Source organism: Sinocyclocheilus rhinocerous, unplaced genomic scaffold (assembly GCF_001515625.1).
Source record: "Sinocyclocheilus rhinocerous isolate Xijiao unplaced genomic scaffold, SAMN03320098_v1.1 scaffold3470, whole genome shotgun sequence".
Lineage (NCBI taxonomy): Eukaryota > Metazoa > Chordata > Actinopteri > Cypriniformes > Cyprinidae > Sinocyclocheilus > Sinocyclocheilus rhinocerous.
This window is the reverse complement of record NW_015655997.1, coordinates 24,701-42,904: the sequence shown is the minus strand read 5'-3', so window position 1 is coordinate 42,904 and position 18,204 is coordinate 24,701. Positions and strand designations below refer to the sequence as shown.

Sequence of the window (18,204 nt, the reverse complement as noted above, 5' to 3'; positions counted from 1 at the left end):
CATCCAATTAAAAAATTTTAGGGTAATGATTCACATCTATATTTTTTAACTTGAGCCAATGAAAAATAAATAACTTGCCCTAAGGGGGCAACATTTTCTAACATTTATTTCAGTGTATGGACTAATTAAGTTTAAATTATACCTTGTGCTTCGTTGCTCATCAAATGATATGATTGACTCTTTTGTAACATTGTAACCCTAACCATTCTGACTGATTTAACTCCTGATACTGTTGACATAAAGAGGGATACAGATAAAAAAGATAAAGATAGAGAAGAGCTAAAAAAGATAAAGAAGAGCTGATGCATGCAGTATACAGACACATCACTATACACATGACAGGCCAGTAACTAACACCATCCACGTGTGTCACTTCACCTGGTAATTGTCTCTAGTTTTCAGATCAAAGTTCCACTCCAGTTCTGACTTTATTGATATGTTTGTATAAGTGCGTTAAACCCTTTTCTCGTCTCTCGGAGTTAACATGGACTCCGTGTGGAGAATCATTCCCTTCATAGTACTTCTCATGCTCAAGGTATTTCAAACTTCATTAATTAATGATCTATTTTAAATGAAAAACAGATGAACTGTGATTGAACAGATTGAACTATGGTAAAGCAAACACATATGAATCTAATCTATAATCACTCTACCTTGCAGGCGCATGCCCTTCCAACTCAGTATGGTACTACACTTTGGACATTTTAATGATCTTGTTAATTTAAATGTTATCTATAGTATTTGTAGAGACTCTTACAGATATTTATGCTTTATTAAATGTTAGGTGAGGATGCAGATGCAGGTGAATTACGGGAGGACATTCTTGAAATCAATTTAGGTCAGTAAAAATGTATTTGCATACTAAAAGTAGCAAAGCCAACAGTTTGCCTTAAACTATATATGCTTTACATAAGTATACTCTATGTATTAAAATCCATATTATACATTGTATTTGTCAGTTCAATAAGATAAGATTTTATACATTCAGATTTCCAAAGAGATTTGTTTGAGGGAGATATTGCTGGAGATGTAAGTCTTTCCTTTCAAAACAAAAATCCATTGTTCAAATCTCTACTGCCTTTTGTTTTTATTTTATCATATTTACTATTCAGTCTCATCGTCACTATTTTGATCATTCCTAAAATGAATTCTTATCTCCCAGCCACGCAGAAATGCAATATTAGATGAAAAAGCAAGATGGGAGTTTCCCATTCCATACATCCTTACAGATAGTTTGGGTGAGATTCTTTTCTATTGCAGCAAATGCCAAATCAACAAACTGATTTCCAAGATGAGAAAATTCATAAAGCTTCACTTGTTTAGATCTTAATGCAAAAGGAGTGATCCTTCAAGCATTTGAAATGTATCGTCTTAAGTCTTGTGTGGACTTTAAGCCCTATGAAGGAGAGAGCACCTACATTTCTTTCACAAAGCTGGATGGGTAAGTAAAATTCAGCCTTTCTGATATGTCATGGAAGTTGGAGTGTCACATTTTTAATATTACATATTTCTTTGTTTTGTCATGGTTACAGATGTTGGTCATATGTCGGAGATTTAAAGACGGGGCAAAACGTCTCTATAGGGGACAGATGTGACACCAAGGCCATTGTAGAACATGAACTTCTTCATGCACTGGGTTTCTACCATGAGCAGTCTCGTTCAGACAGGGATGACTATGTTCAAATCTGGTGGGATCAGATCATTCCAGGTTATTTGTATCTATTATAATAAACTCTCTTTTCATATTTTGGTTGCTCATTGTAGCTCATGCAGATTTGTGAATTGCATTGCAAAATTATGGAGGAAGGATGAAAAATATGTAATGCCACTTTTCTATTGTCACCCACATTTGTGCAGGAAAGGAGCACAATTTCAATAAGTATGAGGATGATTTTATAACCGACTTAAACACGCCCTATGATTATGAGTCCATCATGCACTACAGGCCTCTGTCTTTCAACAAGGACCCTGATATTCCCACCATAACCACCACCATCCCTGCCTTCAATAACATAATAGGACAGCGCTTAGACTTCAGTGCTCTTGATCTGGAAAGACTGAATCGCATGTATGAATGCAGTAAGTTAGAAAATGCAACAACTACCTCTTACAAACATGAACATATTTTGTGCATGTCTGAAAAGCAAATAAAACAAACATTCCATACTTGCAGTATTGCCATATCGACTTGGTTTATTTCAGGTGCATCCCTCACTCTTCTGGATCAATGTGCCTTTGAGCAGATCAACATTTGTGGAATGATTCAGTATGATGAGGATGATGCTGACTGGGTCCAGACTTTGAGCTCTACAGATGTAAAAGACCACACACTTGGAGGACAATGCAGAGGTAAGGAGACACTTTGAGAATTTCAGTTGAAGTTACTTAAATTTAGTTTAAAGAATAAATCATTGTTAGGGCTTAACAATAAGGATTTGTAAAATATATATTGCATGAAGTTGGCACCAATAAATTCATAAACACATTTTTGATGGAAATTACCTTACATGGTGTAAAATATAACAGATTTTTCAAAATAATTTTCTAGTCTAACCGACATTTCCAAGACCATCACAAGTTACTCTTGCAATTTAAATTCTCTTCTGTTTTAGCAAACTAGTTAGCATTATTTTATTTTTATTTAAATAAGCACAATTTGACAACAATATACAATATATTAAAAGTCCAAATGTTTTTTAAAGCCATTAAAGCCATTTTGCATAAACAATATGATTCGTTGTTATTAGATGCAGGCTATTATATGAAATTTGACACTGCTAACAAAGATAAGGGACACAGTGCTTTGCTGGAGTCACGGATTCTTTACCCCAAGAGGAACCAGCAGTGTCTTGAGTTCTTCTACAGGATGAGTGGAGACCCTGGTGACCAGCTTATCATTTGGGTCAGAAGGGATGATGGGTCCGGAAATGTTCGCAAAGTCAGCAAAGTTTATACATTCACAGGTCAGTTATAATGCAACATATAGACCCTATGTAGCCCCGCCCCTTTTCAGCAGTCCTCCGCAAACATACAGTACAGTATACTTGCATATGGAGCTATATATCTTACTACCGTATAGGCCTAGGATCAGCTGCTTGATTGCATTATCCTCTGAAAATATAAACTATATAACAACGCCCAGCTCTAATCTGCTGAATGTGACTGTAAGGCATGAAGATAATCATGATTTTCTGTAAAGCTGCTTTGAACAATGTGTACTATGAGAGGTACTATATAAATACATTTGACTTAACTATTGACTGCTGACGAACGACTCAAAATATCTCTTCTGATATCACCAACGGAATATAGACACTATGTATTATATATTGAATACTGTGCGTCTTTTTGATTTCTTCAGGGGATGGGGACGAGTCATGGAAAATTGCACACGTCACTCTAAATGTTGAGGAAAAGTTCCGGTATTTTTTCCAGGGTATTGTTGGCTCCAACAAAACATCAGGAGGGATCTTTGTGGATGACATTACTCTGACTGAAACATTGTGCCCAAATGCTGTCTGGAGGATCCAGAACTTCACCAACCTCCTTAAATCTGTCCCACATGGTGAAAGAGTTCAGAGTTCCCGTTTTTACCACTCTGAGGGTTACGCTTATGGAATTAATGTTTATCCAAATGGCAGGAAAAACTCATCCGAAGACTTTGTTGGAATCACATTTCACCTCTTTACTGGTGAGAATGATGCAGTATTAGAATGGCCTGCAGAGAATCGGCAAGTCACTGTATCGGTTATGGACCAAAATCCAGACACAACACTTCAAATGTCTAACAGCAGAAGCTTCACCACTGGTGCGTCTATCGATCTATCTATCTATCTATCTATCTGTCTATCTATCTATCTATCTATCTATCTGTCTATCTATCTATCTATCTATCTATCCCTCCGTTATATATTCCACTTTGATATCACTTTGCAGGACTTAAGGATTTATGATTTTTGAATGATTTAATGAAACCCATTGAACCACTCACTTAGATGCTGACTCGCGGTGGAGTAAACCATCTTCATTTGAACAATGGGATGAAAGTTGCTTTTGCTACAGAGGTCCAGAGTTTGGTTGGGGCACATTCATCTCGCACGATCAGCTCCGCAGGAGAGACTTCCTCAAGAACGACGACCTGATCATCACTGTTAATTTTGATGGTGAGAATCTTCTTTAATGGAGATGTCAGAAAATCTGAATATAGTGTGAAACTGTTTCACCCTTCCCCATAATTACTACTGTATATTGTGATAAATATATTTGCTAATTGTTAAAAGTGTGTTCTTTTACAACCAGATTTGGCACATCTTTTAAAATCAGATGTTCCAATCAAAGCTGACCTCTCAAGCGACCCTCAATCTGTAGAAGAAAGCTATGACAGACCAAAAGTCCGGCAGCCACGAGCGATCAGTGACCCATGTCAGCCAAACCCCTGCCATAATGGAGGAGCGTGTGCCGTACATCAGGGGAAAGCAACTTGCAGGTTAGTGCACCTAAATCTGACTGTTATCTCAACTTATTTCAATATAAAACCACAGTTTGTTGTTTAAGAAGTGTGTACCACTTGGGATGAACGAGTTGAATCACCTGGTTGCATCAGGAAGGTCATTTGGCGTAAAACTTGTGCCAAACAATTCCACTGTGGCGATCCCTAACAGGAGCAGCCAAAGGATAAAGACAGAGTTTGTTGTTTAAGAATAAAAAATTGCTTGTGTTTGTGTGACTTATATGGTGACAGTTATATGCATTCTGCAGGTGTGTCTCTGGACAGGCCATTGTGTACACAGGAGACACCTGTGAGAAACAGCACATTGATGGAGGAATTCTGGGAGTTCTGATCGGTGGTGCTGCAGGAACTATAGCTCTTACTGTCGCCATTATAGCTGTGATCTACAGGCAGAACTAAACCGTCATCATATTTGACGTCTGAATAACATCACTCTTTGATAAGCAAAGTATTTTATTGATGAATCATCTTACAATAAACATCTTTATTAACAATCTTATCTCTCTATTTTCCATATCCCTTTACAAGAAACAAGGAAATAGGTCTAACAAGAGAAAAAAAAAAAAAAATATGTCAAGCTCAAGAAGAGTGCTTAGGATGTGTTAAATTAACTTTGGTTCTTCAGATATTTAGTCAGAATTACTAAATAGTACACAGAAGTTGATGTCATAGTTCCTTATGTTTTGCAAAATAGAAGCAGAGCTAAAACTAATCAGCTTACAACCAAGGTAGGTGACCACTTTTTACATTGCACGTGGAGAGACATCTTTATCGGACGTGTAGAAGAGTGTTAAATAAAAGACAACAACAATCAGGGTAGAAAACTACAGATAATTGCTACATATATACAGCAGCACTTTTATTGTTCTTTTAAAAACACAATTATGAACATCTATTTTTTTTTCCCCGTATCTGTTTCTCACTGTTTGTTCCTAATGTTATTCAGTAAATAAAAAGGGATGACCACAGCCTACACTTTGTTCCACAGATGCTAAGTCTTTTAAAGTACAATAAGTACTTTTAGGTCTTCACCAAACAGATGCGCTCCCTCTCCTATTTTTGCTGCTGCTGTGGGTTCAGAGGTGGATCAATATCCTGTAATTTTTAACATGTTCCTGCAATGCAAATTGGAAACAGAAAATTTATTAACGAAATTTCTTAAGAATTTGTATGGTCTTCTGTAGAGATGCCTTTGAAGTTGTTTAATAATTGATGAACACTGACTCTGTTATGGAAGTGAATCGGCTTTAAAACGGTTGCAATGACCACCACCATGGAAAACACATTCACCAGCACGATGGTCCCGACTGGGAAGAGAAATGCGTGGATGGATCCCTGCATGGCTGACTGATAGGTAAGCCAGCACGTTTTAGAGCTGTAGTATGGGATGTCACTTGCTTGGTCGTAGTACACGTATGTAACAGCCACAGTCACTGTCGGACAAACGTAGCCAATGGTGAATCCGAGGATCATGTACATCTTTTTCCCAGTATGGCTGAAGACGAAAATTAGCTGGTGGACCAACATGACGCTCAGACACAGCATCCAAAAGAACATTGCAAGGAAGAAGTAATGCTTCGCCACCACCAAAACCAGGCACATGGTTTCATTTAGGATTGATGGGAAGAAAAATAGGCGTGAGAAAGAGAATCACTTTGATGATGCTTTTCGCCGCATCTTTGTCTCCCTTTTTGTTGCTCTCAGCTCCAGACGGCTTTAAAACGGTTGCAATGACCACCACCATGGAAAACACATTCACCAGCACGATGGTCCCGACTGGGAAGAGAAATGCATGGATGGATCCCTGCATGGCTGACTGATAGGTAAGCCAGCAAGTTTTAGAGCTGTAGTATGGGATGTCACTTGCTTGGTCGTAGTACACGTATGTAACAGCAACAGTCACTGTCATGATGCTTTTCGCCGCATCTTTGTCTCCCTTTTTGTTGCTCTCAGCTCCAGATGGCTTTAAAACGGTTGCAATGACCACCATCATGGAAAACATGTTCACCAGAATGATGGTCCCGACTGGGAAGAGAAACGCGTGGATGGATCCCTGCATTGCTGACTGATAGGTAAGCCAGCAAGTTTTGGAGCTGTAGTACGGAATGTCACTTGCTTGGTCATAGTACACGTATGTAACAGCCACAGTCACTGTCGGACAAACGTAGCCAATGGTGAATCCGAGGATCATGTACATCTTTTTCCCAGTATGGCTGAAGACGAAAATTAGCTGGTGGACCAACATGACGCTCAGACACAGCATCCAAAAGAACATCGCAAGGAAGAAGTAATGCCTCGCCACCACCAAAACCAGGCACATGGTTTCATTTAGGATTGATGGGAAGGAGGAAGCTAAGAAGCTGCAGTCGGCCAAAAGCAGACACAGAGAGATGTTGAGGAGAGCAGTGTGCCGGAAGTGGGAGAGGCTGGATTTGACTACGGCACTCCAGACCAAACACTCGATGATGATGTAGACAATGAGAGAGCATATGGAGACTCCCAGTCCGACGTACGTGAGCTGATCTAGAAAAGGCATGCTTACTGAATGCTTAGACATGAGCATGGAGAAGGAGGTGAGATGGTTGCATTCACAGGAGGCAAGGTTCCCGGGGCCTTTAACGAATTCGCAGCCATCATCTGACCATCTTTCCTCAGTGACGTTCCAGAACACGCAGGTCATCTTGGCACTGCTGCCCTGTTCATTTGGAAAAGCCAGTTTGATGTTCACTGACGGCTGAGTGTTGTTCTCAACTGTGCTGGATACGACTATGCTAGGAAATGATGCATCCTCATAGCCCAGTTTTGGCAGGCGGTTGGCCAAGCTCTGTAATCCTACTGTTTTCACCATATCTGCTGTTGCATTCAGCTCAACGTCCACATTGAAAACGGTTCTGTTGCAAGTGCTGCCGCTGCGGCAGACCTGAAGCTGAATGTTTGAGGAGTTGTAGCCCTCACTGGCATTTATTCGGATGCTTTTCACGAGGCCTTCAACGGATGACAGATATTGTGAGGCCAGTGAATTGCTCTCTTCCTTGTCTCCCACTTCCCAGGTTACGTTCAGCATGCTGCTGGCTGAGTCGATGAAATCCTATAAGAGAACAGATTTTTTACTGTAACTGGTAACTGCAAATATGTTAACCATTTTGATAATGTTAGAGCCTGAGCTGCATTTCAGACTGTAACATGATGAAATGATATTGATTTAATATACTGTATAAATAAATTTTTTTAAATTATTTCATTCTATATATATATATATGTATACAAAAGTGAGTGAAATGGTTGAAATGCTTACTGCAAGAAGGTTCTCGCCTAGTGGCATGTTTACTGATGCCTTGTTCATAGTTTCGAAAACAGAAACCGCAGTCTTGACATCACCAAAAGTGTTCTCACCCTCTTCAGCTGTGTTATTTTTCAAGCTCTGAAAGATAAACTGAGCGCCTTCTTGTGTTGCTCCAAGTCCTTTTTCAAAATCCTGGAGAGAGATAAAAATTAGACATTTCCACATTACAGGCACAGTTCAGATGCCATAGTTATGTCTTCAAGTTTTAAGTCACTCAGCATCAGTCACCGCTTCTAGATTTGCATACCTTTGCTTGCAAAGCTACACTATTCAGGACTGCTTTAACACACAGAGAGACTTCTTCCCCCCATATTTTTCCAATGCATTTGCGTTTCATTAAGCCCTGTCTCCCTGTCGCAGTGCAATCTATAATGGCGGTTTCATTATTCTTTGTTTTTGGCCATTTTCTCTCTTCAATTTCTTCCTCTGCACAAAACAGGTCACTGGCTATAAAAACAAACAAACAAACAAATGAATCATCCGAACATTCGGTTTTTACTTTACCAATCACCGAGGGGTTTTGTACAATGGCATACATTTGCATTAGTAGAACAAGACTTTCAGTACTTACGGTAAATGATTGCTACTCTTATTGTGCGATTTCGCAGCTGATTCAAAGAGTTCTCTAAAGTACAACTGGCCTCAAGTGAACTTGGTTTGCCTTCTGCCAGACATTCAACAGTGAATTCTGTTGTGTACTTGACTATTCCATTGTGTTCTGCAAAAAATGGGTAGCATTTTTATCTGTGTTCGCTTCCAGTTATGGATAAGTACAATATTCAGGTAACATATGTAACAAAGGTATCTTAAAAATGTATGGATCTCATAAAATTAGATCATGTCATGTAAATGTTGTTTATCACATGTGGATATGCTCAAGTTTGACAACCATAAAGTGTCCAAGTTATTACTATTTATTACTTATTACTATTTATTTCGTTATTTATTATTTTTTATTATTTTACAGTAGCCTATAGTTATATATTGTATCATTAAAACCAATGTCTTTTTTATTTTGACTTTTTTTTCTGATGAAATGACATTCATTCATTTTAAAGTGTGACATATCTAACTCCTTTTTGGGGCCACTGCAAGGCACATTTTTGAAGTTTGCACTTCATGAATGAGGAATTTCATTAGAGCTAAAACACATCTTAACAATGCTTGACTTGGAACATGATTACATTTGATCACACTTAATTATAAAAACGGTCAATTATATATGTTTACATAAAAATAATATAAACCTTGTGCGACTTGCAGATTCAATTGATTATTTGCTCTATAAAGATAATAAAAAGTCAGCTTCACGTTCCATCGAATGAGAGATTTATAATATAATTATAGCCTTACCTTCTTTAATTGGAGCAATTTCAATATTTCCGAGTTTTAGTATGGCTTTGTAGGTTTCAGTGCTGTTTTCAATGGAACATGAGATGCTAACTTTGGTGGATGATGATTCAGAACAATCTGCAGTTTGTGGATTGCTTGTCACATTAATGACCTCTGGCAGCAATGCAATTTGAATAGGCGCTATGGCCATGTGGGCTATGTTCCCAGAGACAAAAAGGCAGCTGTATATTCCTGGAATATCAAGAAAACGATAAATTAGCACAGCATGTCACAATATAGTAAATGGAATCCTGCTTTATTCATATGATTGCATTCAACACACCTGACCAGTATCCACTTGTCTTCAGCAGTGCGACTGTTGAGAGTTCTGTACAAGTATCTGACAGCTGCACTTCACTCCCTGGTCCCAGAATCAATGGCTCCTCATCCCCTCTGGACATCTGCCACACGCACTTGCTCATAACTTCGATACTGGTACAGTTCAGTTGTTGTCTTGAATTATAACACACTTTTCCTGTAGGTGCCTCCATGTATACCATGCCTGTAAATTATAAGAAAATACTGTGGTGGTAAAAATGTGGGTAGGAATGGCTGGATAGATTGAACAAGTGACCAAAAATACTGGTGGCAGTGTTTTACCTAGAGACTTAACACTGAGACTGTAAATGGTTGGATCCGTCAACAGCATAGAAATGATGCTTTGAACTTTGGGGGTGGCAAACACAGAACTAAGAGACACTGTGAAATTGTGAGCGTACGTATTTAACCCTGTGTGACTGTGTGACAAAAGAGAAGAAACATGACGTTCTTGGTTAGAAATGATTGTAGATGGCATCAAAGAAGAAATGAAAATAATAAAGAGTATTCCAAGTCTTTATTACTTGATTTAATTTCAGCTAAAAATGTCAAATAAAATGAAAGGAATAATAGGAAGAATTTCTCACATGGTGCTTTGGACAATCAGTGAGTTGAAGGCATTTAGCACATTAAAAGAACTCAGCAGCTGAAAAGCAAATGTGTTAGGATGATGAGTAAGAGCTTTGTCATAAATAAATAAATAAATAGCTGCTCTGTATTTTTAGGATTACATAATCTTTTCACTTCAGAAATATCATATTACTTTATTACATGGCTCTCTCTCTCTCTACTTGACTCTGTTTAGTCAGTTGTGCCATCCAGCACTTCACAATACTAGACAAAATCATGTGTAACTGGTGCTACTTTTATGTCTTTCATATGGACCCTTTTTTTGTATTTTCATTTTTTTTTTTTTACTTTTGCATAAAATGACAAAAAATAGTTAACATTGATGTGAGTTTTTTTTAAAAAATACAGATTATGTGGAAGTGACAGTAAATCTGACATCAATATCTCTCTATTTTTTCCCTCTTTTTGAAAGTTGTGAAAACACTATTGTGGGGTTTTTCTTTTGCTATTTGTGACCCTGGACCACAAAACCAGTCATAAGGGTAAGTTTTTCAAAATTGAGATTTATACATCATCTGAAAGCTAAATAAATACGCTTTCCATTGATGTATGGTTTGTTAGGATAGGACAATATTTGGCCGAAATACAGCTATTTGAAAATCTGGAATCTGAGGGTGCAAAAAAATCAAAATATTGAGAAAATCTTCTTTAAAGTTGTCCAAATGAAGTTCTTAGCAATGCATATTACTAAACAAAAATTAAGTTTTAATATATTTACAGTAGCAAATTTACAAAATATCTTCATGGAACATGATCTTTACTTAATATCCTAATGATTTTTGGCATAAAAGAAAAATCTATAATTTTGACACATACAATGTATTTTTGGCTATTGCTTCAAATATACCCCAGCGACTTAAGACTGGGGTTGTGGTCCAGGGAAACTTCTGCTGCTGAGAAACCCAGAATTGTGAAAAAGGTACATTGCACTTTTCTTTTTTTCCCTGCAGACTCTTTTGTTTTGTTTTGTTTTGTGTTATTGGGCAGGGCTTGGCAATCTGGGCAAATCAGAAGCAATTCTCCTTTTTGTATTAAAATTCTTGGTAACACATTAGGTGTGTCCCAATTCACATACGAATGTGTGATTTTGTGCCGTTTTGTAGTATAAATAGTGTGAGTAGTGTGTTCACATTGAAAATTCCAAAAAGAAAAAAGGCACTTTAAATACCTGGATGATGGACTTAAATAACCGAAAAAGCCAAGTGTGGAATGTTGGACACTTCATGCACTCAGCTGTCGCAACTTTAATTACGAAGGGGATGGGGCTATCAGACTCCAATGTTGAATGACAAAATAAACTTATATAAAACAACATGGTTGACTGCATAGTGCATAAGTACAAACTGTGTAAGTGCATAGCCATAGTGTATAGTACTTCATTTGGGACACAGCTTTAATTTTAAGGATCAATTTTTACTATTTACTAGCATGCATATTACTAGCATATTGGCTGTTTATTAGTTAAAGCACATATTTATGCCTTATTCTGCATGACCATATTTTAGATCCCTTAATTCTAGCCCATACCTAAATTTAACACCTTACTATTAATAAGCAGCAAATTAGGAGTTTATTGAGGCAAAGCGTAGTTAATAGTTAGCTAATAGTGAAAATTGGGCCTAAAATGTGACCAAATTCTTTAAATTAATTAAAATGAACCCACTATATACAACTGACCCCAGACCAATTTAATCCATTAAACACTCATCAATTTACCAGATCAGAGCCATCTGCTGGCGAACCATCAGAATGTTGAAATGTTTCGAAACCAAGTTTCAAAACAGTATGACATAACAATGCCTCATTTGAAGAAATCACATGGCTTGGCGAGTTTAACACAAGCTCCGTACCACTGAATCGAAACAAAAAATGTTACTAGGCCATTTGTACTGTATCTTTTAGTAAACTGCTGTAATTTTAGTGGAAGCCTTAAGATAGCATACAACAAAAATGATTAACTAATTTCACTAATATCATCTCAAATCAACATTTAGGTTCCATGTCTTTATTTATGTGGTGTGTAGCCATGTAATAAGCAGGATAATGTACGGTCTTTGGGTCTGTCATCATTGCAAAATAAATCCCTATGTGTCAGTGTCTTGACCACTGTGTGGGTTTTTATTTTGCTATAGTGAACAGCTGACTGTACATGATCTCTTACATATTTAATATTATATTATTAATTTCCGTAGCTGCTTACAGATAGCATTTCACAACGATTTATCACTTCAGTTTTCAGATGTACACGTACCATGGTTTTGACATCTGAGGAGCTCCCAGTGAGCATACCAATGAGTGAAACTGTAAGATCGCAGCAGTGAAACAATCATAAATGTTGTCCAGAATTTCACGTGTGCAAATTATGAACTGACTTTAACCTAAATTTGAACTACTTTTGACAACTTACCGTTCACTTTGGGCAGACACAGAGGTGTGTAGTGTGATACATTTGCCACACATTTTTCCACATTGCAGCATTTATTTACATTGTCACACACAAGATTGCTCCAAACATAGTCTGGTCCACACCAGCATGTTGAATTTTGGCCAATTATCTCACACTCTACAACAACATATATTAACACAATAAATTTACAGCATATTTATTCTGTAAATGAAATGTAATCTGTAAAACTGGTACTTTTTATGCATGTAATTCTTATGCATAAAAGCCTAATCCTATTCCTTTTTAATGTTCATTAATGTCTATCCTGAACATTTTTGATACAGATAGACTTGTGAATTAAAACAGAATAAAAGCGTTGTCAGAAAGAATAAACTATTACTCTCATCATGGTAGATTTAACTTACCTGCTGCTATTTCAGCGTTTGTGATAGTTACCCCTGTTGTATCCAGAACAGTCCCTATAAGTCCAGGCAGATGGACTGCGACATTTAAAGTTTTATTCCCCTCAATCATGACCTCTGCCCAATGGGTCACCTCTGCGGACCCTGAAAACAGATCAATTGTAAAATTATAAATCTGCTGCATGTTTTACTTGTGTGTGATATAACTCTGTATAGTTTGTGGATTTTAAAACTAGATTGTGGAAAGGACCGTGTCTGGTCAAATGAAAACTTACCCACATATGAAGGCTGTTGTGTAACAGAAGAAGAAAATAGTCAGTACTTGTGTTCTGCTTCTGCTTTTTAGTCATAAGCAAATGATCATGTGTAACAGCAAGAATGGAATTCTTACAGTATGTATTAGAAAACATACAGAAAATACTGTAAGGCGTTGACAATACATGAATTTGCAGCACATAGGTGATGACTGTGGTGTTTAAAAATGTATTCAATGGCATAATCATCAGTCAGAGCAGTATGTGGTACAGTATGTGACAGTCAGGCAATTATTATTGATGATTTGTATTATTCAGGATAAAATCTGTTGTCTTGTATACTGCCTTTATGAACTTACTTGGCTAAACACGAATAGTGCCGCAAAAAGCAGCATTCCTGCACCAGGGAGTGTCTTGATCCTAAGGAGGTTGCATTGAATTTTTATTAAAATAGTCACAAACGTAGTCCTCTGAAAGAAACTTACAAGTGAAACCTTTCTCTGAACTTAAGTGAAATTGTTCACAAAATATCTATTAATAAAAATGTGAACTATTTTATATTATAATACTATAAACTGAGGCATGTAATCTCTGGCTTATAAACCTCATCAAATTGCAAAAAACACAACTTCACCAAAGCTAAATGCTGCCTTCAAAAACACCAGCAAAATACATTCACATGGGACATTTTTTTTTTCAATAATTGTCACATAAACTGAACAAAGATCTCACATATCAAGAAACAAAATTATGATATATCGTTTGAAGATCCAAAATAAAACCCATAAATTCAAAGGATTTAATTTATTGAATCCAAATGACACAATGAGGATTAAAAAGATCAACATATATTGTAAGATGAGAGTATATATCTATTGTAAAATGAGATTTTATTTTTTTAAATAAGAGCCTTAATATTCTTATTTAACTGCTTTGCTATAAAAATATAAACTAAAGATTATATGAACAAAAATACTGACCTTACAGTCTGCATTTTAAAAGAGATGATCAGCAAGTTTTAAGCAATATTATCTGTCATAACAACATGTTCCCTGTGAAGAACAAGTTTCCAGAGTGAAAGGTGGTGCTGAATGAGAATTAAGGAAAGTTGACGAATGCAGTGGGGCTGGCAAAAGCTAATTTACAAAGCTCTCTCTTACATTTGCATTTTACATTCCCCAAGTCCATAGGCCACCTGGATAAATTAGCACACAATAGTCATTGCTTCAGACTTTCCATTGAGATTTGGCTAACAAATGTAGCTCAGAGCTGCATGCTTTGTCCAATTATGTTTGCTAGATTGCCATTTGTGGCTGATTTAGATAAATCATTTTCTGCTGTACTTTTAGAAATAAGACTTTTAGAAGTTCTGCTGTTTCTGAATGTCGAATACCAGGTGGCTGGTGTAAGAAATTGTTCCAATTCAAGCTTCTAAATCGTGTGATAAATAAAGATACAAGACACAATTCAAATTAACTGTCAGTTTATTGAAAATGAACTCAAAATGGCCATTTCAGTCCATGGAAGTAAAATCCTACTTCCAATCTGAAAGATTATATTTGTTCTCAGATCAAGGGGAAATATAATTTCCATATATTAAACTTACTATATCTTCTTTCATTTGTTGTTTTAAACCTCCAGTGATGTGGTTATGTTTCCCCGTTGTGGTGACCACTACCGCATCCAGCTCATCTAACCCACATATGACTATGGTAATATGTGGTAACACACAGGATCTCCACTGACCGTGTTTATTCAGCATGAGGTGAAAACACTGAGCCTCATTATTTGGCTGTTGTGGAGAACATGAATATGGACAGTTGTGTAATGTTATGAAACGACAGATTAAAAATGTACAATGATTATTAGTTAATTAAAAGCATTATAATCAACATGCATCACTGTTAATGTGTATGGTTTTCATCCCACACAATACAAACTCAAATCAAACTACTGTATTATTTACATCATACATTCTGTGTCCAAATACAACTATAGAGATTCAAAAGGTTTGTTTTCTCATCAAAAAGATACTGTAAACATGACTACTGTAAGTACTGATTACACTACAGTAAACATGCATTAATTTAGTAGAACATGTAATGAAAGTAAAGGCTTTAAGAACAATTTATTGTTAGGGAACACACTTGCAAATCAGTGCCTTATTTTCTTCAAACGTATTTGTTTGTTAAATAAGCATCCATGGAAATGTATCTGTTTTGCATGCTCATTCAAAATGACAAAACATGCCCATAAAGGTTAGTAATTCCATTCAAGAAACCATGTAAAATGTAAGATGGTATTTTGTCCTATCATTTGTTTATTTCCTATTGATTTATCCTATTCTATTTATAATATTCAAAGGCAATGTAGCATTCCATTCAAAGCTGCAACATTGTGTGAGGTGAAGCTGAATAAGAATGTTTCAGTGTTTACCATAGCAATAGCTTGTATGTTAAAGAATAAGAATAGGAACAGTGCATGTAAAGAAATCAACTTAAAGGGGTCATATGACGTTGCTAAAAAAGAACATTATTTTGTGTATTTGGTGTAATGCAGTGTGTTTATGCGGTTTAAGGTTAAAAAAACACATTATTTTCCACATAATGTACATTATTGTTGCTCCTCTATGCCCCGCCTTTCTGAAACGCGTCGATTTTTTGCAAAGCTCATCTTTCTGAAAAGCGAGGTGTACGCTGATTGGCCAGCTATCTAGTGCGCTGTGATTGGCCGAATTCCTCAAGCGTGTGACGGAAATGTTATGCCCCTTACCAGACTGTCATGTTGTGTCCTGGCGCGACGAGACAAAAACAATAAAACCCAATATAAACAAGGCATTTTTTGCATCCAGTGGGGACATAATTACTGATTATAATGACTTATACTGTCTTTTTACACGTTGCGTTGTGTATCGCGCCGCGTAAACATAAAACCATGTCTGCATTTGTGATCGGAGAAACGACAAACAACAAGCGCTACTCTACACTGCCCAAAACTCGCATTTGAATCATCAGTGGCAAATTCTTTAAATATAAAAACGTACCGTTTCACACAGGCTGTGAGTCAGAAGCGCCAGATTGTCCTTGCAAAGTTGGAATTGCCCCACTTTATAGAAACAGACACCGGCATTGTAGGCTAGTACTGTCACATAAACCCCAAACTCTCAGCTAACTCTCATGCTTATTGGTGTCCGTTGGTAAATTCAGTCAACTCAAGAGTGTTCACGATCAACATAATAAAGAAAAAAATTTAGATGACTAACTTGTAAGACTAGTCTAAGCTGTTTTTGGAATCGACTACAGGAGTCATCAAGCAAATGGACTGTAAGTCCATAAAGATTTTTTTTTTTCTTCTGTTTAATGGAAATTTACATTCTTGTTGTGCAATTATTTTTAAATTATCTTTTAATCTTTAATCAGTTTTCTATTACTGTAAACAATAATTATTTTGTGTTTGATGATATATTCAGTTAAAAATAAAGACTGACTGAACTAAAAAAAAACAAAACCTGTGCTATCATTGAAAAAATATGGCTATATTTGTTTATTTTTAATGTTAAGCCATTTTGCCCCCACATTTGTTGTAAGGTGAGATTTATCATAATATGTATTTCTCTTATAGAAATACATTAAATACAAAATGCCTTGCTATAATAGTTATGTATTCTTTATTTTTTTTGCTGTTTCAAAAATGAGATTTCTTACCTCTCTGGCAAAGCGGACCCTCTGAAGGGAGAGCTTGAATACATCCACAAGTGCCTCCCACAGTACCATCACACACCTGATAGGCCCTGCAGGTGTCATTGGGCCAAACATGATTCTCCTCACACTTGCACTCATATTCTATTCCATTTAACCCACACACTGTAATAGAATGGGATTCATTTGTCAGTGTTCAAACTGTCAGTTTCTCCTAATACTGAACACATCTAAGTAGGCTATGTGACATGATAAAACCTTCTGATCTCACCAGTATTCATGTCAATATCTGTGATATTAATGCTGTTTCTCAGAGTCAAAGGCAGGCTGATATTTCTGACGAGATTCCGTAAGTAGTCCACAAGGAACAAGTCAAAGAATCTCACATCAATGTCAATCACGTACTTAGAAGGTAGAACTGCAAGAACAAACAGAAGCAGCTTGAGCAGAACAATCAGCATGATTACATTCTTATAATGACAAAAACTTAAGTATTTTGTAGAGATGTCTTCTACAAAGCCTGAACTTTATATTAAAAGAACATTATACTGTGTAGTAAATATTTTAATGACAAAACTCCATATACTGTAATTGACCATGTGGGTTATTTGCAAACAAAAATACTGCAAATAATCAGTCTGTCAAACCTAGTAATAAAATACAGGAAATCAACAGATGAAAATAATTAAATGAAGAAAATTGATGTTGTCATAGAATAATGTCAGTGTCTCACTTTGGCAGAACTGTCTGTCGACTGGAAGGGCATTGATACAGGTACATGAACCATCAGTGATGTCATCACAGGCCTCGTATGAGTGACACGTGTCATTCGGCCAAACAAACAGACCCTCACATTTACACTGATACTGTGTTTCATTCAAAAAACACACTGAAAAACAGAGGAAGAGTCAAAAAATCCAAAATGCATCATTTATGGCAGCATTCATGATGTATAAAGTTTAATCTTAGTTATACAACATTACAGAAGCAGAGTCAGAGATCATACCAGTAGTTATGTTGATTTCTGTAATGTTAGTGCTGTCACTGATTGTGTAGGGCAAACTGAAAGACATCAGAAGGTTCCTCAGCTGATCAGTGATGCTACTGTCCATGCTATTGATCTGAATTTCAATCAGATATTCAGTCAAAGGTAGAGTCACTGTAGAAAAAGAGAAGAAATGCATCCAAAAATTATGACTGTCTTTTAAGATAATCTAGGTTTGTAGAGGGAAATTATAAATGGATTGTGAT

The 18,204-nt window shown here is 36.6% G+C and overlaps 2 protein-coding genes across 2 annotated transcripts; one reads left to right on the top strand and one right to left on the bottom strand.

The window, feature by feature from the left end:
• Nucleotides 1-484: 484 nt before the first annotated feature.
• On the top strand, nt 485-4,909 carry mep1a.2 (meprin A, alpha (PABA peptide hydrolase), tandem duplicate 2). Its single transcript, XM_016526434.1, has 14 exons — nt 485-535; nt 661-685; nt 785-838; nt 989-1,029; nt 1,163-1,238; nt 1,324-1,441; nt 1,533-1,708; nt 1,858-2,079; nt 2,203-2,349; nt 2,748-2,963; nt 3,362-3,808; nt 3,996-4,163; nt 4,300-4,486; nt 4,759-4,909. Exons 1-14 carry the CDS (start codon nt 485-487, stop codon nt 4,907-4,909), a joined length of 2,079 nt encoding a protein of 692 aa, XP_016381920.1.
• A 1,207-nt stretch (nt 4,910-6,116) lies between these two features.
• Nucleotides 6,117-17,234, bottom strand: LOC107719098 (adhesion G-protein coupled receptor F3-like). The gene is made up of 17 exons (XM_016526433.1): nt 17,225-17,234; nt 16,960-17,118; nt 16,028-16,046; nt 13,615-13,675; nt 13,277-13,289; nt 13,005-13,145; nt 12,601-12,756; nt 12,445-12,494; nt 10,151-10,209; nt 9,846-9,982; nt 9,529-9,747; nt 9,207-9,437; nt 8,425-8,571; nt 8,101-8,300; nt 7,806-7,985; nt 6,623-7,598; nt 6,117-6,376 (listed from the first exon to the last, which is right to left on the bottom strand). The coding sequence occupies exons 1-17, from the start codon at nt 17,232-17,234 to the stop codon at nt 6,117-6,119; spliced, it is 3,018 nt and encodes a 1,005-aa protein (XP_016381919.1).
• Nucleotides 17,235-18,204: the final 970 nt, after the last annotated feature.

Bases quoted from the DNA above. Each gene is read 5' to 3' on its own strand.
- LOC107719098 (XM_016526433.1), bottom strand. The intron at 12,757-13,004 runs GTAAGTTAAATC...ATGTTGTTGTAG, and splicing joins AAACGCTGAAATAGCAGCAG to AGTGTGAGATAATTGGCCAA. The intron at 7,986-8,100 runs GTATGCAAATCT...ATCTCTCTCCAG, and splicing joins GTGTAGCTTTGCAAGCAAAG to GATTTTGAAAAAGGACTTGG.
- mep1a.2 (XM_016526434.1), top strand. From the start codon at position 485: ATGGACTCCGTGTGGAGAATCATTCCCTTCATAGTACTTCTCATGCTC. The intron at 839-988 runs GTCAGTAAAAAT...TTATACATTCAG, and splicing joins CATTCTTGAAATCAATTTAG to ATTTCCAAAGAGATTTGTTT. The intron at 2,964-3,361 runs GTCAGTTATAAT...TGATTTCTTCAG, and splicing joins CAAAGTTTATACATTCACAG to GGGATGGGGACGAGTCATGG.